This window comes from Mixophyes fleayi, chromosome 3 (assembly GCF_038048845.1).
Source record: "Mixophyes fleayi isolate aMixFle1 chromosome 3, aMixFle1.hap1, whole genome shotgun sequence".
In the NCBI taxonomy this organism is placed as follows: domain Eukaryota; kingdom Metazoa; phylum Chordata; class Amphibia; order Anura; family Limnodynastidae; genus Mixophyes; species Mixophyes fleayi.
Window position 1 is genome coordinate 287,998,276 of NC_134404.1, and position 17,219 is coordinate 288,015,494.

At 37.8% G+C, this 17,219-nt stretch overlaps 1 protein-coding gene across 4 annotated transcripts in view; it reads left to right on the forward strand.

Moving 5' to 3' along the window:
- The window catches only part of ACOXL (acyl-CoA oxidase like), a 368,095-nt gene that overhangs the window by 27,072 nt on the left and 323,804 nt on the right, over nucleotides 1–17,219 (forward strand). For all 4 annotated transcript variants that reach the window (XR_012689756.1, XM_075203751.1, XM_075203752.1 and 1 more), the window contains exons 2-4: nucleotides 3,437–3,533; nucleotides 7,193–7,276; nucleotides 8,154–8,240. Coding sequence is in view for 3 of the 4 variants with exons in the window: in XM_075203751.1 (XP_075059852.1) it covers nucleotides 3,437–3,533; nucleotides 7,193–7,276; nucleotides 8,154–8,240 (268 nt within the window). In the remaining variant the exon portion in view is untranslated. The remainder of the gene's footprint in view (nucleotides 1–3,436; nucleotides 3,534–7,192; nucleotides 7,277–8,153; nucleotides 8,241–17,219) is intronic.

Genomic DNA, 17,219 nt, shown 5'->3' on the forward strand with positions numbered 1-17,219 from the left:
CGATGACTTAAATTCAACCTGCCTGTGACAGCTCACAACAAATCATTATAGGATGATGAAATGGGCATCACATAGATGTTCCTTATTTTTTTGGTACCCACCCATAGTACTGTTAGAGCGTTTTGTCACTATCCAATAACGATTGTCGAATTTGTGTTTCCAACGCACAAAGATTTATTCTCAAAAAGTAGCAGTATATATATCTTAGCAAAATAATAGCAAGTACAGCCGTTACTTATCGCAGGCACTCTGGATCCAGTGAACAGTCATTCAGTCCTGAAGTCTGTGGTCTAGGTGATTGAACTCTGGATGAGGAGCTGCTGCTTATATGCAAACAGAGATACAGTAAAACAATGCAAAGGTGTGGCTTGCTTCTATTGGTCCAGGCATCAGGAGGGTCCAGGGGGTTGCAGATCATAGGCTAGTTTAAGCTCAGGAATCCAAAGGAGGGGGTCATCTCTCCAGGGGATTAGCTCTGATCTTCCCGCCAAGATTACTCATCATACTAGTCCATAATTCCTTAACATTAATAACTTGCGTATGTACTCTGCGATTCCTTTGCAGAGTGAACCGGACAGTTGCAAATGCGAAGAGGATTAGTATGATACCACACATGACTAGATTCCTTCAACGTCTACCATATGTTTTACTGATATGCCTATAACTTATAATATTACATATAAATACTACTATATTTCGACATAAATGACTGTGTTGCCACTACCATTAATGTGTACTATTTTACAAGTGTGCGTGTTTGTGCGAATGTATGTAAAAGACTAAATACTGTTGTTGCCACGTGTTGCAGCTGCGTACGCCCTTCCACGCCGTAGCGTGCCCTTTCACGCAGTTGCGTACTGTACGCATCTTTTCAAACAAAGACAACCAAGTTTGCTCGATTTTAATTGAAATGACTTTATCCAATTTGCTGACTTTGACAGTACCCATTTACAGTGGTACTGAAGTGAACCACCAAAGCAAACGCCGCTTTCAGAGTAGCGACGGATGCCCAAAATGACAGATGCCGTTTTGCACCAAACTCCATTCTCTGCAAATCCCATTTTGCCCATCTTGCTGTGTGTAGACATCTAAAGTAATACATATATTATTTACAATGATCACATATACAGTGCGAGATATTTAGCTGCAACTAATGTTTGTGGACCTTTTGTACAGTGGTGCTATTTAACTCAATAATATTATAAGTAATTTTCAACATAAGAACAGAAATTAAATAGGAAAGAAAACAAAAACAAGGGAAGGTGGGGCAGGTTATTCACCGGAGAGCGTGCAAAACAAGTTCATAGCTGTAGCAAAGGTTTAACAACTTTGTTACGGGGAGGAATGTGGCAGGGCTAGATGTTCAGAATAATAAGTACTCTGATTAAACCATTTAATCAAAGGGGAGGAAGCAGAGGATGTGCTTAAGAACCCTATTGTCTCCATATAATAACTCTGTTGTATTTTGGTAATAATCACAGCAATGGGTGGGGGTGGATGTGGGGGATTTGAATTACTACATATATATCATGTGGGGGGGCAGTGATGTACAAGGGCCACTGCTGGGGAGAGTTGTATGAATGTACCAGTTACCCGGTTAATCAATTCAAATATTTTAGTCCATAGGTTTTGTATCAGTGGGCAACCACAGAAAATATGAATCAGACAGCCAACCTTGATCCTTCAACAAAATTATAATTGTTTCCCACTTGCATTGAGAGGCTAATTTCTGGGCATCTAATGGGATTAGGAGGTATGCATACCATGAGGATATACCTCCCTTATGTCCTAACCTTGATATTCTTAAACTAATGAAGGGAGGAGGAGGTTTTAGGGTGGGAAAAGATCTACCTTGGGAATGAAGTCAATGGCGAAATTGTAGTTTATTTATAGAAATCTTGAGTAGGAATATTATATTGTGTCTGTAATTGGGCAAAAGAAAGCACTGCATTAGCTTAAAAATAATCTGAATCTTAGTGATACTGTGGTCATGCCAGAGGGTCAACTGTAAATTCAGGATCAATTTGGAAAGGCCAAGGGTTGAGTGATGGGAAGAAGGGAGACTAAAGTCATTAAACATTTTTAGACTGTTTCTGGGATATTTTTGAGTATTTTACACAACTAATATAGGTTGTGCACCTTGAAAAACTGTAATGTATTTGCTAGGGGAACTTGAGTAAGAGCAGCTATTCCACATAGACTTTTCTGTTTGTTTTCTTTTAAATACCAACTTTTTAAGTATGCATCTGAAAGACATTTTTCTTAGCTGTCCTCCTTCAAATTATTATCTCCCTTTCAAAATCCCTCCTGAGGGCAGACAAGTATGGCTGCCCGTAACACACACAGATTCTTTGCATGTAATGTGAAGGCAGAAGGGGGGCAAGGATATGGAGGATTTTACAATGCAGCTCAGAGGGGTGTTCCAAATCCTCTCCGATCACTACATCATATGCTATGTGACTGTGGTTTCCATGGTAGTCACGCGACACTGCAAACTGCGGAACTATGAATCAGTAGCAGCCTGAAGCAAGCTAACAAAGGAAAAAATGGTATTTCTTCTTATAAATTTACCACAAAAAACTGGGAAAACTTATTGACTCGAGTATAAGCCTAGGGTGGGAAATGCAGCAGCTACTGGTAAATTTCCCTCAAAAAATATTGGGGGGTGGCATCTATGCATTAGATAAATACACATACAGCTAGTACCATAACTGTGGGTATTGATAAGCATATATTCTCTGAAAGTACAGTCCAAAAATGACTTGCTTCTTTTAATAAACTCAGGCTCCCAAAATGTCTCCAAATGTACCAAAAATCATTAAATACTCACATCAGCCCACTGTCCATGAAAGTACACAGCCAGAGGAATAAAAAAAAAAAAAAAAAAAGTCTTATTTATCTTCCATGGTTGGTTAATTGGTGACCTAATGCTTTTGAGGGAAGGAGGGATTTTATTCAGCCCTTAACTTCTGCAGTAGAACACATGTGGGTTCCACTGACAGGATGTTCGGCATTTGGAACGTAAACTTGTGTTCCAAATGCCGGACTTCCTGTTAGTGGAACGCACATGCGTTCTACTGCGGAAAGGGCTGAGAGACCGGAGAACAGGTAAGTGGGACCTTCACTCGAGTATAAACCGAGGGGGGCTTTTTCAGCATAAAAAATGTGGTGAAAAAGTCGGCTTATACACGAGTATATACGGTATTTTAAGTTTTGATCAAATACTAAGTTAGTGGAAACTGATTTATTGTGCGAATTTGTAGCTTGCTTGGACAACTCTATATTTTTCTCTAGTAATAGATTGCTGTTTTTATTAAAATTGTCATAAAACTAACCACATGAAAGTACTTTTAAAATAGAGTTCATTGCATTGCGTTTAACTGTATACAGATATTAGTATCCAATTTAAGCTTTACATTGTGTGTTGCCTTCACAGATATGACTTAACTCTGGATGAGATTAGAGACCTGACATTTGAAAGAGTGAAATTTGCCATGAGCTTGCCACAAGTTCAACGAGCATTTCAGGAGATGGTAAGATGTCAGTATGCATGCTCTTTATGTTATGAAAAATGTAATGTTTATTATATTTAAAATAATATTATTAAAATTGATTTTCAAGTCGAATGTGTGACATTAGAGGCATAAGACACAAAATGCCTCATTCCTCAAAATTTTCACTAGGTCCTAGTAAATTAATAGGCTAACATATGTCATTTATGTCAACATGCCTGATGGGAAATGGAGAATGATTAGGCCACGCCCTGATCTATTGGAAGCATCTCTGATCCATGCATGTCACACCTATTACATTTAAATTTTCGTGTAGGTCACACTAATTATATCTGAAACTCAGGACTGTGTAATTAAAAGGAGTGGGTGGGTAGATGAATGTTCGTTCAACCCACAAAATGGCTGCTTTCCTTGTGTCTGTAGTACTCACAACTATTGATAATCATTCGTTTGTTAAACAATTAAAATCCTTTGTTTAAATTGTTTATTTTTAGAATTTAGCCATTACTTTCTTTCAAATCGTGTTCGGTTATAGATTTCACTATGAGATTACACAAGACTGGTGAAAAAACTCTGACCCAGTCTCACATTTTTCTTGTATTGCATTTCACATGCTCTGTCCTGTCAGCAATTGGTCTATTTCTTTCTAATGGTTTGAATTCTGCCTGAACTAATATTTTTTGTTTGTGTACATCATAAAGGAAACGGGAGATGTCAATAGATATTCTGGTAATTTTATATGAGATCCCCCCCACCCCCTTAATAATGTACACTATCTGTAATCCTGGCTGGAGTTTTGGTTTGTTTGTTGATTTAGTGCATACTTGCCAACTCTCCCGCAATTTCCGGGAGACTCCCGCATTTTGCGAGAGTCTTGCGGACTCCCGGGAGAGTGTGGCAATCTCCCGCATGTGGCAGAATTCTGCCCACTTCCTAGTGCAGTGGGCAGAATTAGGTCCAAAACGCAGCGATTCACAGGTAATGACGTGAATTTTGTAGCCCTGCCCCCATCACGCCCACCTCCCCGGCAGGCTCCCGGAAGCCAACTTAATAAAGTTGGCAAGTATGATTTAGTGGCCTACAACTGTATTACATATGTTCTTTGGGCTGTAGCCACATTGAATTTTAGAATAACAACTTTGTCCTCACCTATTACCCACACACCTTTACAGTAACATCTGATTCTGTCCCCCCCAAACCCATGTATGTGTACAAATCACTACTACTAAAGTTTAACAAAGATTAAAGATGTTTCACAGTCTGATTAATGTGGCAATGTGTTTATTTGGCATTCGCCTCATTGGTCTTATTTGTAGTGTAGCCTCAGTCCTTTAGTTTGGCAGCGTCTGCAATGTATTCAGCTGGGCTGTAGTCTCATTGCAATATTCTATCAGTTTCAAAGAATTTAAAACCAAATAAAAAAAGTTCTGATATGTTTTTAATACTCAGTGAATTACACTTCATATTATAAAGTACACTTGTTCCCTACATGTAAAAAGGCTTTTAAAATGGCATGGTATAAATACACATTGTTTGACGTTTCTTTTCAGCTACAAAACTCTGTATTTTCTTTTAGTTACTACTTAAGGCCATGAACTAGTGCAGTTTCAAATGGAATATCAGAATTCCCTCAAATACGCTACTATTGGCTGTGACTGATTTGTTAGGCTAGGTGCACACTGGAGAATTTTATGACCATTCTGTTAACTACAACGTTTGTACCTAGGGCTGAAGCTCTGACCGGTCGGGCGATTCATGCATACACACTGACACGATTTACCATCAGATCTGTGCTCTTCATCTGGTCCTATAGTCGTGTAGAGAATGACAGCACAATATGCATTTGTTCCTGTCACACTGATTAATCTTCTTGTTATAGCTATCCACATGCCATAACGAATTTCGTTTGCTTTTGTGACTCTAAAACGAAATAATCAGTCTCCGAATTAACAAATTATTCCATCTAGAGCACTCTACATTTACTCACCAGGACATGTTCATTTCCGGCGTCAGCTAAAAAGACCACGGGGTATGTTTACTAAACTGCAGGTTTGAAAAAGTGTAGATGTTGCCTATAGCAACCAATCAGATTCTAGCTGTCATTTTGTAGAATGTACTAAATAAATAATAACTAGAACGGTGGCTAAGGAGCTGGTCTCTGTCTATCTAGCATTGGGGTCACAAAAAAGAGTCGAACTCTATGCTGTCAATTTACATTACCATCCTGACAATAAAAGCAAAGTTAAAAAGCAAGACGGTGTTCGTGGGTACCCATGTCACACGGTCTATTTAAGCTTAATTTAGGCGGAGTAGGTAGGTTCATTTTAAATGTCAGAATGGATCAATATATTGTTCTGTAGCATTAGCTCAACCTCACTCCTGATTGAGTTTATGGAAACCATTAATGTAAGAATGGAAATAGGGTTTTGTAATTTCCGATTCTATGGTCACCATTAAAGATTGTCCGATGTGATTAATATGGTTCCAATGCACAAAGAGATTTCATAGCAAAATATATCAAAGTATAAGAAAATTCAAGAAAGTAAAACCGATACATTACACTTGTACACCCGATTCAATAAGTCATTCAGTCCTGAAGTCTGTGGTCAAAGAGGCTGTTACTGTACCAATGGCCAGTTTATATACAGTTTGGTTTGAAAAAAAGTGATGTCACAATGTACACTAAGATAACACTTCATTTGTTCAGGGTTTATGGTGTTCCAGTAGAATGCAGGTCATAGGTCCTTTCAAACAATTGTTCTCTAAAGCTGGTGGCAACTCACTCCAACAGCTGTGTGCATGTCTTGCCTCAGGAAACTGCCTAAAATATTGTTTAAACTAACCCATTAACAGAGTATCTTTGAGAATTAATCTTATACTAATCATAACTAGAGACCACTATGTGCGGTCGCTTCTCCAATGAAACCGGATTTCTGCTGGTGAAATGTGGATTAATATAAGACCAAACACCATACATTTCTTAGGACCTGAACTATAAATATCTTTAATGTAGATATATCTTTGTATAACTAATCTATAAGACTTAATACTAAAAGAATGTGAGTTAGAACTTTATTAAAAGTGAACTTTTTACAAATGTAGGTGTGAATGTATGTGTGTTTTCTTTGTTTATCTGTACGATTGTGTAATTAACCCTATGACGTAGCGTACTAATCACAATTGCACGGAAAACTTTTATGATCGATATTTATTCATTTAGAACAACTTCATCCAATTATTTGACTTCGGTTTCCATACTGCTGTAAATATCCCTCTCTTTCCCAACCATTTAGCTAAACCTTCGTCATTATGGTATTATGACAGTTGGCTGTCTTGTGGGTTAACCTATCACCTAAGTAAGATGGTGGTATTGACATCCGCAACATGATGATGGTTGACTTTTACAAGAAGAATTCGATATCAAACACAAGTTGGTCAAGCCCATCTACCAAATTGCTGTAATATTAGCTAATTATTTGCATAAATAATTAGTTTAATTAATTAATATTTCTATACTCGGATTTCAATACTGATCATCCTCCTTTAAAGGAAAATGTGCTCAGAGTGTTTATACGGCATTACAAATTTGGACTGCTGTAAAATTTAGTTTGGTGCGTTGACGTAATAAATATCAATTAGTCATCTACTTAAATACACTGTTTTTGTTTTGATGTGCTCAGATAGATAAAAAGAAAAACTTTGTCAACAAAAGTCTGATTATGGGAGAAGTTCTTTGTACAGCTGATATGACAACTGGAGTAAAGGTGAGTACAGAGATCATTGCAAGCTAAACACACATAGATTACTGTACAGTATATGCATAGTATGTAGTATGCTGCCTACAACTTCAAGGCCATTCATCACACCTGTAAAGTCACCTTTGATTCTATTATAATCGGTCCTAAAGGTGAACACCGGCCTAGCATAGTTTCACAAAGCTGCCTCTTCCCATCCAGTGCTCAGGTCCTAGGCTGAGAATCCTTGTGGTTTTTCGGAGATAGCAACTCCCAACACAGTTTACTGGCTATATAATGGCCAATGCCTATTAGTAAAGGACGTATGCCATATTCTTTAACTTTTTGAAGAAGCCAATGAGCACAGACATGTGAGTGTCTGTGAAATTTGATCCACTTTTAGCTGGTAACATCAATAGTAACTGTATAATAATAAATAAAAATTGCAGCCTAGTTTCAGATGATTCATATGACAGGCATGTTTTTGATGATGATAATTGTCACTGCAAGTATTCTTTATAAAAAATATCTGGAGGAGAAGCTTTTGAGAAATGGTGAAGGGCTCAATATTATTTTCTAGGGTCAATAAGGATGCTATAAACCTACTTAATTCAGTTCCTAGTGTCTTGATCCCTGCACACAGCAATTGAAACTGGCATATCAGCTACCAGATCCAGGTGACACTGAATCTGTTAGTTCTGTCAAGAGGCCTATTAAACTGTATGTCATCAATAAGGCTAAAATAAACACCCCCTGGGAAAAGATATGGGAAAAGGAAACAATAGCTTGATGAAAAATGCTGATGATCTGCCCAATATAAGGTGACTATATGCCATGGATATACAATATGTCTATGTAAATGTACTTTGCTTTTCCAGTGTTTACTGTTTTTCGCCATGTATTTCAGTGTGGAGTAATTTGCTGGTTGTTTGGAGGAGCAGTTATGAATCTTGGCAGTCCAGAGCACATCCAGAAATGGTTTGTTCCGTTAAAGGTATGACCTTTTCCTATCGTTTATAAATATGTAGATTGGGATGATGCACAGAATAATTGTGGAGAAAGATTAGCTCTGTGGTATGGCACAGGTTGTACATTCCCCCCTGGTAGCCAGGGCTAAGCAATGGCGGAATTACAGTGGGTGCAGACGCTTCGGAGCTTGGAGGTGAGAGGGAGGGGTCTGGCATCCCAAGTGACCTCTGCTCTTAGCTGGACTACACATGCTCAGAACAGGCCCCACGTTCTGCTTATCTGAGAGCAGAGCCCAGGAGGCTAGTGTGGCAATGCCAAGCCTCTACCCAGATTTTGCTGTGGGGCCCCAGAGGCCAGGTATTGTACATGCCAGGCAGTAGGGATATGTGCAATGGTTCTCTGTCTCCAAAGCAGTAGATGCCTGGTAAGGCAATGTACAAAATTAAAAAACAACTTTATAATGTACTATAAATTAGCTTTCAAATAGACATGTCCTTTAAAACATTCATTAAGGAACTTAGGCAAGAATTTGAGTAAGTTTTCTTACTTACGTTTTTTTTTGGACAAAACCAATGTTGCAATGCAAGGGGTGCAAATTAATTTTCTATTTTGCACATAAGTTAAATACTGACTGTTTTTTCCATGTAGCACACAAATACTTGATAGCTTATTTGTACACTGAAATTTAAAGTTGATATTTATGTGCTACATGAAAAAAACCACAGTATTTAACTTTAGTGCAAAATAGAAAACTAATTTGCACCCCTTGCATTGTAACATGGTTTTGTCCAGAAAACTAAATTAAGAAAACTTACTCAAATTTTTACCTAAGTTCCTTAATGAATCAGGCCCATTGTACGTATCACTGTTTGTTTGTTTTTTCGTAAAATTGATCACTTCATTTCTTTCGTGGTATTTCCTGCACTCTCGAACACCTTTGTACAAGTAGAAAATGTCAGTGCGTGCCTTTTTTATTTGTTATGCCAGCCCAAACAGTGAATTAAGGTTCCTGTAACGATGCTCAGCTGACTTTTCCACTTCTTAGCTGACAATGACCATCTTTAGAAAGCTGCGTAGGATGGCAGCGCTGGTCTGGTTTGCATCTTTCTGTGGCTGTCTGAGTGCCTGATACACAAGAGGCGCTTTAATATTAAATAACTGGCTCTCTGAAATACTGCATCACACCTCCAGATTTGATTTTCATTTTTCACACGGTTAACTCTATGAAAATGTAAGTTTAATGCACTTTGATGTGTGTGCTATGAATGTAAGGTTAATATACATAAATGATAATATGTATGAATTAATTATCTTACTATTTAAATGTAACGTAGGACTTGGAGACGCAATGTAGAATCAACAGTTCATTTGAAAAAAGAGCTCACCCAACCAAAATGTTTTTCCATTGCTATGAACACAGACTTTCATTTTGAAGGACATTTGAAAGTTTATAGCAGTTGTTTATAACATGGTTTTTATTTTATTTTGTATTTGAACATAGAATACATGCAGTGCTACTAAACATGGAGATTGCCCAGAAGGTGGCGCTCAAACACTGTTTTTCTTTACACTTGTCTGTAAAGTCTCTACGTTTTTTGTTTTTTTTTTCCCCCTTACTGAGAATTCTTTTGGTAACATTACTTGAATTGAGGCCAGATTTTTCCAAAACAGAGTGTGCTGTAAACTTTCCACTCAGCAAGAACACGTTTGAGGCATGCAAGAGAACTTTCACCTCCACTCCTGGCCGCAGAGTATAAAACACTGAGAACACTTGCCATAAAGTTATCCGCACTTAAGCAGATATGGTTGCTTTGCTTTAGCGTCAAGCTATCAGATCCAGGTCTACTTTTATGGTGTGTAATGTAGTGGGCTCATGATTTGCAGATAGCGTTTTTTCCTAAGCTATAAATATAGTATATTGTATTATACTAGACTGTTCACTGGACCAATATGGATTTTATTATTGAAAAAATGTAAGAAAATAAAATTATTGTTGTAATATTGGTGGTACATATTACCCAATGCAAGCTACATAATATAGACCTCCTCTCGCTGGCACTAATCCCATGCCATCCCTTATTGCAATTTGCTTGAGCCCTCACTGCTATATTGCATAATATAGTCTCCTGTAATTACTGATCAGCACTGTGGTGTGTGTAAATACAGATTGCCATGAGGTTACTGGGAACAGTCGCATATACAGGCAGGGCATACAGTCAGTATTATAATGTAGCAGGGAAGCACAGTAATTACAGAGGGGATTGGAGACACTCTGTACAGCAAGAGGAGGGCAGTCCAATGATCGTTCACATCTAATCAGTTTTTATTTGCATTTGAGGCATTTTTTGGGCCTGAGAAATGCATTCAAAATAGAGCACACTCTTTTCAATAGTAATCTTAAATCACATTACTGCTTTTAAGCACTCTGAAACCTTCACATGTAGTTGTTAAAAATGCATCTTTCATGGACTTTTTTTCTTCTTTGTTTAACACTCTGTTAACGCTTAGCAAGCACATAAAAAGCTCTTTTCAGGAGTGCTTAAGACGCAAGAACATTAACATGTCTAAAGCACGTGCTATTTATCATTGCTGCAACTACTGCTCGCGTATGATTGCAAGGAAGGTGCCTTGTGTAATGCAACAGAGAGACGGGGTGGATGTGGTTTGATTTGCAGGCTAAGATGGAGGCCTCTGCGGGAGAGAAACATTTTAACATCTTCTGATGGGAGGAGCTAGGAAGATAGTGGAACTTCTTCCCAAGTGCAGGATCGGTGCCTGATGTGCTTAGTTATACACCCGCATGTAAAATGAGATGGTGTCCCAGGATGTAAATATGTAAATGAGAGTCACAGGGTGGAGAAAACACATTTACGGAAGCTTTCTTTGTTTAGTGTGTGTTTATTCCCACAAAAATACTTTTACCTTTACAAGTTGTTGGAGGCGTTTTTTGTACCTTTGTACTTTTTACAGAAAATGCAAATCTAGTGATTTCAACCAACAGCAGGAATAAATTCACACATCATGTGTATTAAAGACAGCCCCTATGGCCCCTCACATTTATGATTTATTTAAGACATAAATGAGGATAATTCAAGCTTAATTTTAGAAGAAAGTTGAAATCCATGAAGGAGGGGGAGGGGGGGGGGGGTGATCCTGAAATAGTAGTAGGATGGACAAATGACTACTGAGATGAAGACCTCGTCTGTAAGCACCAATTAAGTGATGAGCTCTCCGCAGCATCCAAGTGTTTTTTTCCCCGGTTGTACATATATTAAGGCAACTGATTTGTATTGTATATTTTGTTTTTGTACTCCCCTTTACATCCTGTAACAATATAAACTCTATGTATATTATTCTAACATACAGTAAACTAACCATATTCATACAACGCAATAATAAAGGTTAGATTGACTAGATCAGTCATTGAGAAAACAGATTCATCTTGGCAGCTGGAATAAGTCAACAGACTGGAATCTAGAGGATTATTATTCTCAAGTTTGAAAGTATTCAGTCATCACTTAGCACTTGTATGATAATGGCTCTTGGGAAATACGTGTTTCAAACTCTGGTTCAGTAAACCTAGCTTCCATACAGCAGAATATCGGTCTATACAAATGTCTGCTCAACATGTGATATTTTTATAAATGCTGTTGTACAAGCATTAGTCAGTCACCCCCAATGCATCCAAAATCATTTTAGAGCAATATTTTTTAGGACGTTTTAAGTGAGAGCATTTGTTTTGTGAGAGTTAGAATTTCTATGCTCCTGTGTGTAGGAATGTAAGTGTAGATAGAGGAAAACCAACCAACAAAGGGCAGCAAAGCAATTTTTAAAAGCCACAATTTTGTTGTTGGAGAAACACAGCATTCTGAGGGTTCTATGTTCTCCTCTAACTGGATTGTGAGGCATCACTGGACTATATGCATGTACAAGGAAATAGCAATTGCTGTTTGAAAAACTCACATAACCTTAATGGCCCTTTAGGAACATGGACCAAATAAACTTTTGTGTTTACTGGGATATTGCTATGAATCCTCATCCCTTTACAATGGTTACCAGAATGTGTATTTGATTTGTTTTTTATAGTCTTACCCAACAGTCTGGTATCAGTAGATTTTGATAGTTGTACTAGTGACAAACTTAGTTGAGTGGTCACCTAGTTTTTTGTATTATTATTATTATTATTATTATTATTATTATTATTATTATTATAATTATTATTATAAAGTCTGCCTTCATCAGATAATGTGTAGCATTCCTTAATAATGTATACCCAGCCTCTGCCTTGGCATAAATGTCTAGGAGTGGTTTCTAACTGAGCTTGCCACCAAAAACAATCTGTGGAGCTTCTTCTGTGACTGTACTGAATATTCAGGCCTCACTTTCTTATAAGATGAACAGCTGTTTGTAGCTATTAAAACAAAAAGTTATAGAGTGACAGATTACTGTCAAATAAAAAGCCAAAAGTAATATAAATTAGCACATGTATACATTCTGGGCCTGAGTCATTAAGGCCCAAAAATAGGAGTAAATGTTCTCCTGGACAAACCATGTTACAAAGCAAGGGATGCAAATCAGTTTACTATTTTGCACATAAGTTAAATACTGGCTATTTTTTCATCTAGTACACAAATACTTGATAGCTTTATTTTTACACTAAAATTTAAACTTGACCTAGGACATGCCCTATCCCACCTATAAATCTGTCCCCACACTTTAAATTTACCTCCCCCTCTAATGCAACATGGTTTTGCCCAGGTGCAAAGTTACTCCTTTTTTATGTTTTGCTCTCCTCAATGACTTGGGCCCTCTGTGTCCATTCTATGAATGACTTGCATTCTTGTAAGGAGCAATAACTATTCAAAATAAAGATGAAAAATAACTTTCACCTCTAAAATATAGGGACTTTTATTTCATTAATTCAGGTTGTCGTGTTGCACTCAGTATAAGAAGTATATTCCTAGTGTAGCAGTGTTTTGTAGTTATGTGGCAATAGGTCTTTATGGTAGTGGTCTAAGGCTGCAATGACTGTCGCATAACTTGTTTACTGATTCATTCATTTGTCCTCAAAGTTTGTCCGAGAATAGGGTGAAACCTACAGTAATCGCAAATAACCACAACCCAGGCAAAATTCTATTGAACAAAAATGTACCTCTGACAAAACAAATCCTACTACTCTCAGGAAAAGTAACAAGCAATCTGCTTTGGATATATGATTTGTTATATACAAGGGTGATTCAAGTATTATAGAATTGGGTAAATGCTTTAGTATAAATTGTTGACATTTCATGTTTGATATAAATATTTAAAATGTATCTTGGAGATGCTGGTTAGAATGATTTGCCTATACTTAAGGTACCTGCTTATGGAATTGATTTCGGGAGCGAGAAAATACATCCCTTTGACAGTTTTTTGTTGGCCTAGATTCCTTGAAAATCTTCTTCACCTCTCAGACATAATTTTAAATAGGATCAAGATTGTCCATATGTATTAATGTGATGTAAGATAGAACACTTTCATAGCCACAGTTATTGCTTTCCCCATAACTGATAAACATGTATATTTCATTTCAGTGGTTTGGATGTGCACACAATTACTTAGTACAAGTATTGCATATCAATAATATGGTAGCACCATAGATGAAAATGGGGAAAAAAAATAAAAAAATAATATCTATCTATCTATCTATCTATCTATCTATCTATCTATCTATCTATCTATCTATCTATCTATCTATCTATCTATCTATCTATCTATCTATCTATCTATCTATCTATCTATCTATCTATCTATCTATCCCCTCCTCCAAAGAAAGAAGTGCTGGATCCTGTGGCTGCATTTGGCTATTGCTGTGGGTCCCTCTATTGGGCAGTCCCCACCTTTTGACCCTATTATAATCCACCACTGATAACCTTTATCTTGCAATTTTTCCTTTTAGAATTTTTTGCCAAGCATGTCTAGCAGTTTCCCATAGGGAGACCCATTTTCTTAACAGCAGTATGTACTGTATTTCGTAATGTAATAACAAATTGCCAGATGTTTTGGTTTGATGTAAACTGATAGGATAGCTTCATTATATCCATATCCAATAAAGAACAGGCTAAAATTTCCAAAATATGGACATGTTCATGTCATTATCTTGAACAAAAATAAGTAAACTCTGGGACTAGATGAGTTAAGAAAACAGTAGGCCCCAATAGCTGTGGTAACTAATCTATTTATTAAGCTTATTGAGATTCTCAATACCAGAACAGATGTTAAGTATAAAATAAATCAACATGGTGAAGAAAATATATTGTATATTTCATGTCATGTCTGTGTGGTTATAGCAATGTAAGAAAAACAATTAGGGATGTGATTTCAATGATTTAATGTCAGTGGGCATGATTCATTAAGGATCTTAACTTAAGAAACTTCTTATTTCAGTCTCCTGGACAAAACCATGTTACAATGCAAGGGGTACAAATTAGTATTCTATTTTGCACATAAGTTAAATACTGACTGTTTTTTCATGTAGCACACAAATACTTGATATCTTATTTGTACACTTTAAAGTTGATATTTGTGTGCTACATGAAAAAACTCCGTATATAACTTATGTGCAAAACAGAAAACTAATTTGCATCCCTTCCATTGCAACATGGTTTTGTCCAGGAGACTGAAATCAGAAGTTTCTTAAGTTAAGATACTTAATGAATCAGGCCCAGTGTTTGCAATATAAAGTAATAATGGAATATTGTACTTCCCTATTTTGGTTGCATAATGAAAATAAACAACTGTTTCTTATATAAGAATAATACATGTGTTTACTGTGATATTTTAGTTGTCTGCAGAAGGGGGGGGGGGGCTCTTTGACGGTTTATTTTGTCCGAAGTGTGCCAGAATTGTCACTAGCATCCCTGAAGAAGTGGCTGTTTTGGTAACTTGAGTATGTTAACGCAGAGCCATGCAGCCCCCAGAGACCACCAAGGTATTGGTGGTCAGCACAGAGGTAATATTTTCTGCCTTTTCAAGTTATGGCAGCCTATAGATCCAGACACCCATAAATGTTTTATAAATATTGTATATTTTGAAGTGCTATGTCATAGAAATGTATTTTTACTGAATTTCATAATAAATGACTTTTATAAATGAATTGGTGGTGCTAAACAGCGTATATATATGAATAACATGTAAACAATTTACCCCATGAAACCCTGACCTATCACTGATCTGAAATAGTGTCAAATGTGCTAATCAATCTGTCTGCAGGTAATCACAGAATTTACATTGTATTAGGTGCACCTCTCTAGTACGGGGTAGAATCCCCCCTTTGTCCAGAGAATAGACTGCATTCTTTTGACATGGATTGAATAAGGTGCTGGAAACATTCATTAGAGTTTCTGGTCCACATTGACATAATTACATCTTGCAGTTGCTGCAGATTTGTTGGCTGCACATTCATACTGTGAATATTCCATTACACCACATCGGTGCTCTAATGGATTGAGATCTGGTGGCCATTGCGGTTCAATGAACTTCTTGTCATGTTAATGGAACTAGCTTGAGATGACACATGCTTTGTGACATAGCTACTTCCAGCTGTATAACACGCCATTAGAAGATGGTGTAGTATAATCAGGGGAACAGGTATCATCTCCTGGGTGAACAGCAGCAGTAAGACACACGAGTCCAGGAGTTTCTGAATAACAGCCACAGCCAGTTTATTCACCAGCTTGTAAACAGAAACAAAACACAAATAAAATCTGGCTTCTAGCTAATACATTTATGAAGGCCCTGTCTCATGTGTAGGACCTTATGTCCCACACACACACACCAAACCATGTGTATACCACTGCTTACTGCAGCAGAGTGTCTCTGGAGGCAACTCGCCTCCTCCTAGGTCTGAGACACTGGCTGCATATCCCAGCTGCCATATTACAGGCACCTCACAGGTGCATCCCTTGATCAGTCTGTTAGAGACTGATAGATCAGAAGACCCGGACTGGGCCTTATGTATACAATGCAGGAAGCCTAGGGCACATACCCCTGTATCTAGCCTCCTTCTAGTGACTCTGTCACAATGGAAGGAGGCTATGGAATGGAAGGACACTGGCTATAAATGGATGCACGTGGCCAGCAACATTGCACCGATGGGTTGTGGAATTTAAACCATGCTCACTTGATATTAATCCTAATGTGTTCCAAGTAAACATTCCTCACACCATTACGTCACCTCCTGCCTGCACCATTGACACAAGACGGGATGGATGCCAAAGTTTGACCCTACCATCTGCATATTGTAGCAGAAATGGAGTTTTGTCAGACCAGGAGATATTTTTCTAGTCTTCAACTGTCCAGTTTTGGTGAGCCCACTGTAACCTCACTTTCCTGTTTTTAGCTGACAGGAGAGGAACTCTGTGTGGTCTTCTGTTGCTGTATCCAATCACGGTTTAATGTGCTGTGTGTTCCGAGATGCTCTTCTACATAACACTGTTGGAATGCACTGTAGGTTACGGTCTCCTGTCCGCTGGACATTCACATCTGACTTCTCGTTAACAAGGGCTTTTCTCCCACAGAACTGCCGCTCACTGGATGTTTTTTATTTTGTACACAATTTTCTGTAAACTTTAAAGACTGTTGCAAGTTAAAATTCTAGGAGCCGAGCACTTTCTGAGATACACAAATCACCCATCTGGCACCAACAGTCATTCCATGTCCAAAGTTACTTGGATCACATTTCTTCCCAATTGTGGTGTGTGTTCTGAGCAGCAACTGAACCTCTTGACCATGTCTGTATGCTTTTATACATTTAGTTGCTTATATGGGCAGCACGGTGGCTTAGTGGTTAGCACGTTTGCCTCACAGCACTGGGGTCATGAGTTCGATTCCCGACCATGGCCTTATCTGTGTGGAGTTTGTATGTTCTCCCCGTGTTTGCGTGGGTTTCCTCCAGGTGCTCCGGTTTCCTCCTACAATCCAAAAACATACTAGTAGGTTATTTGTCTGATATCAAATTGACCCT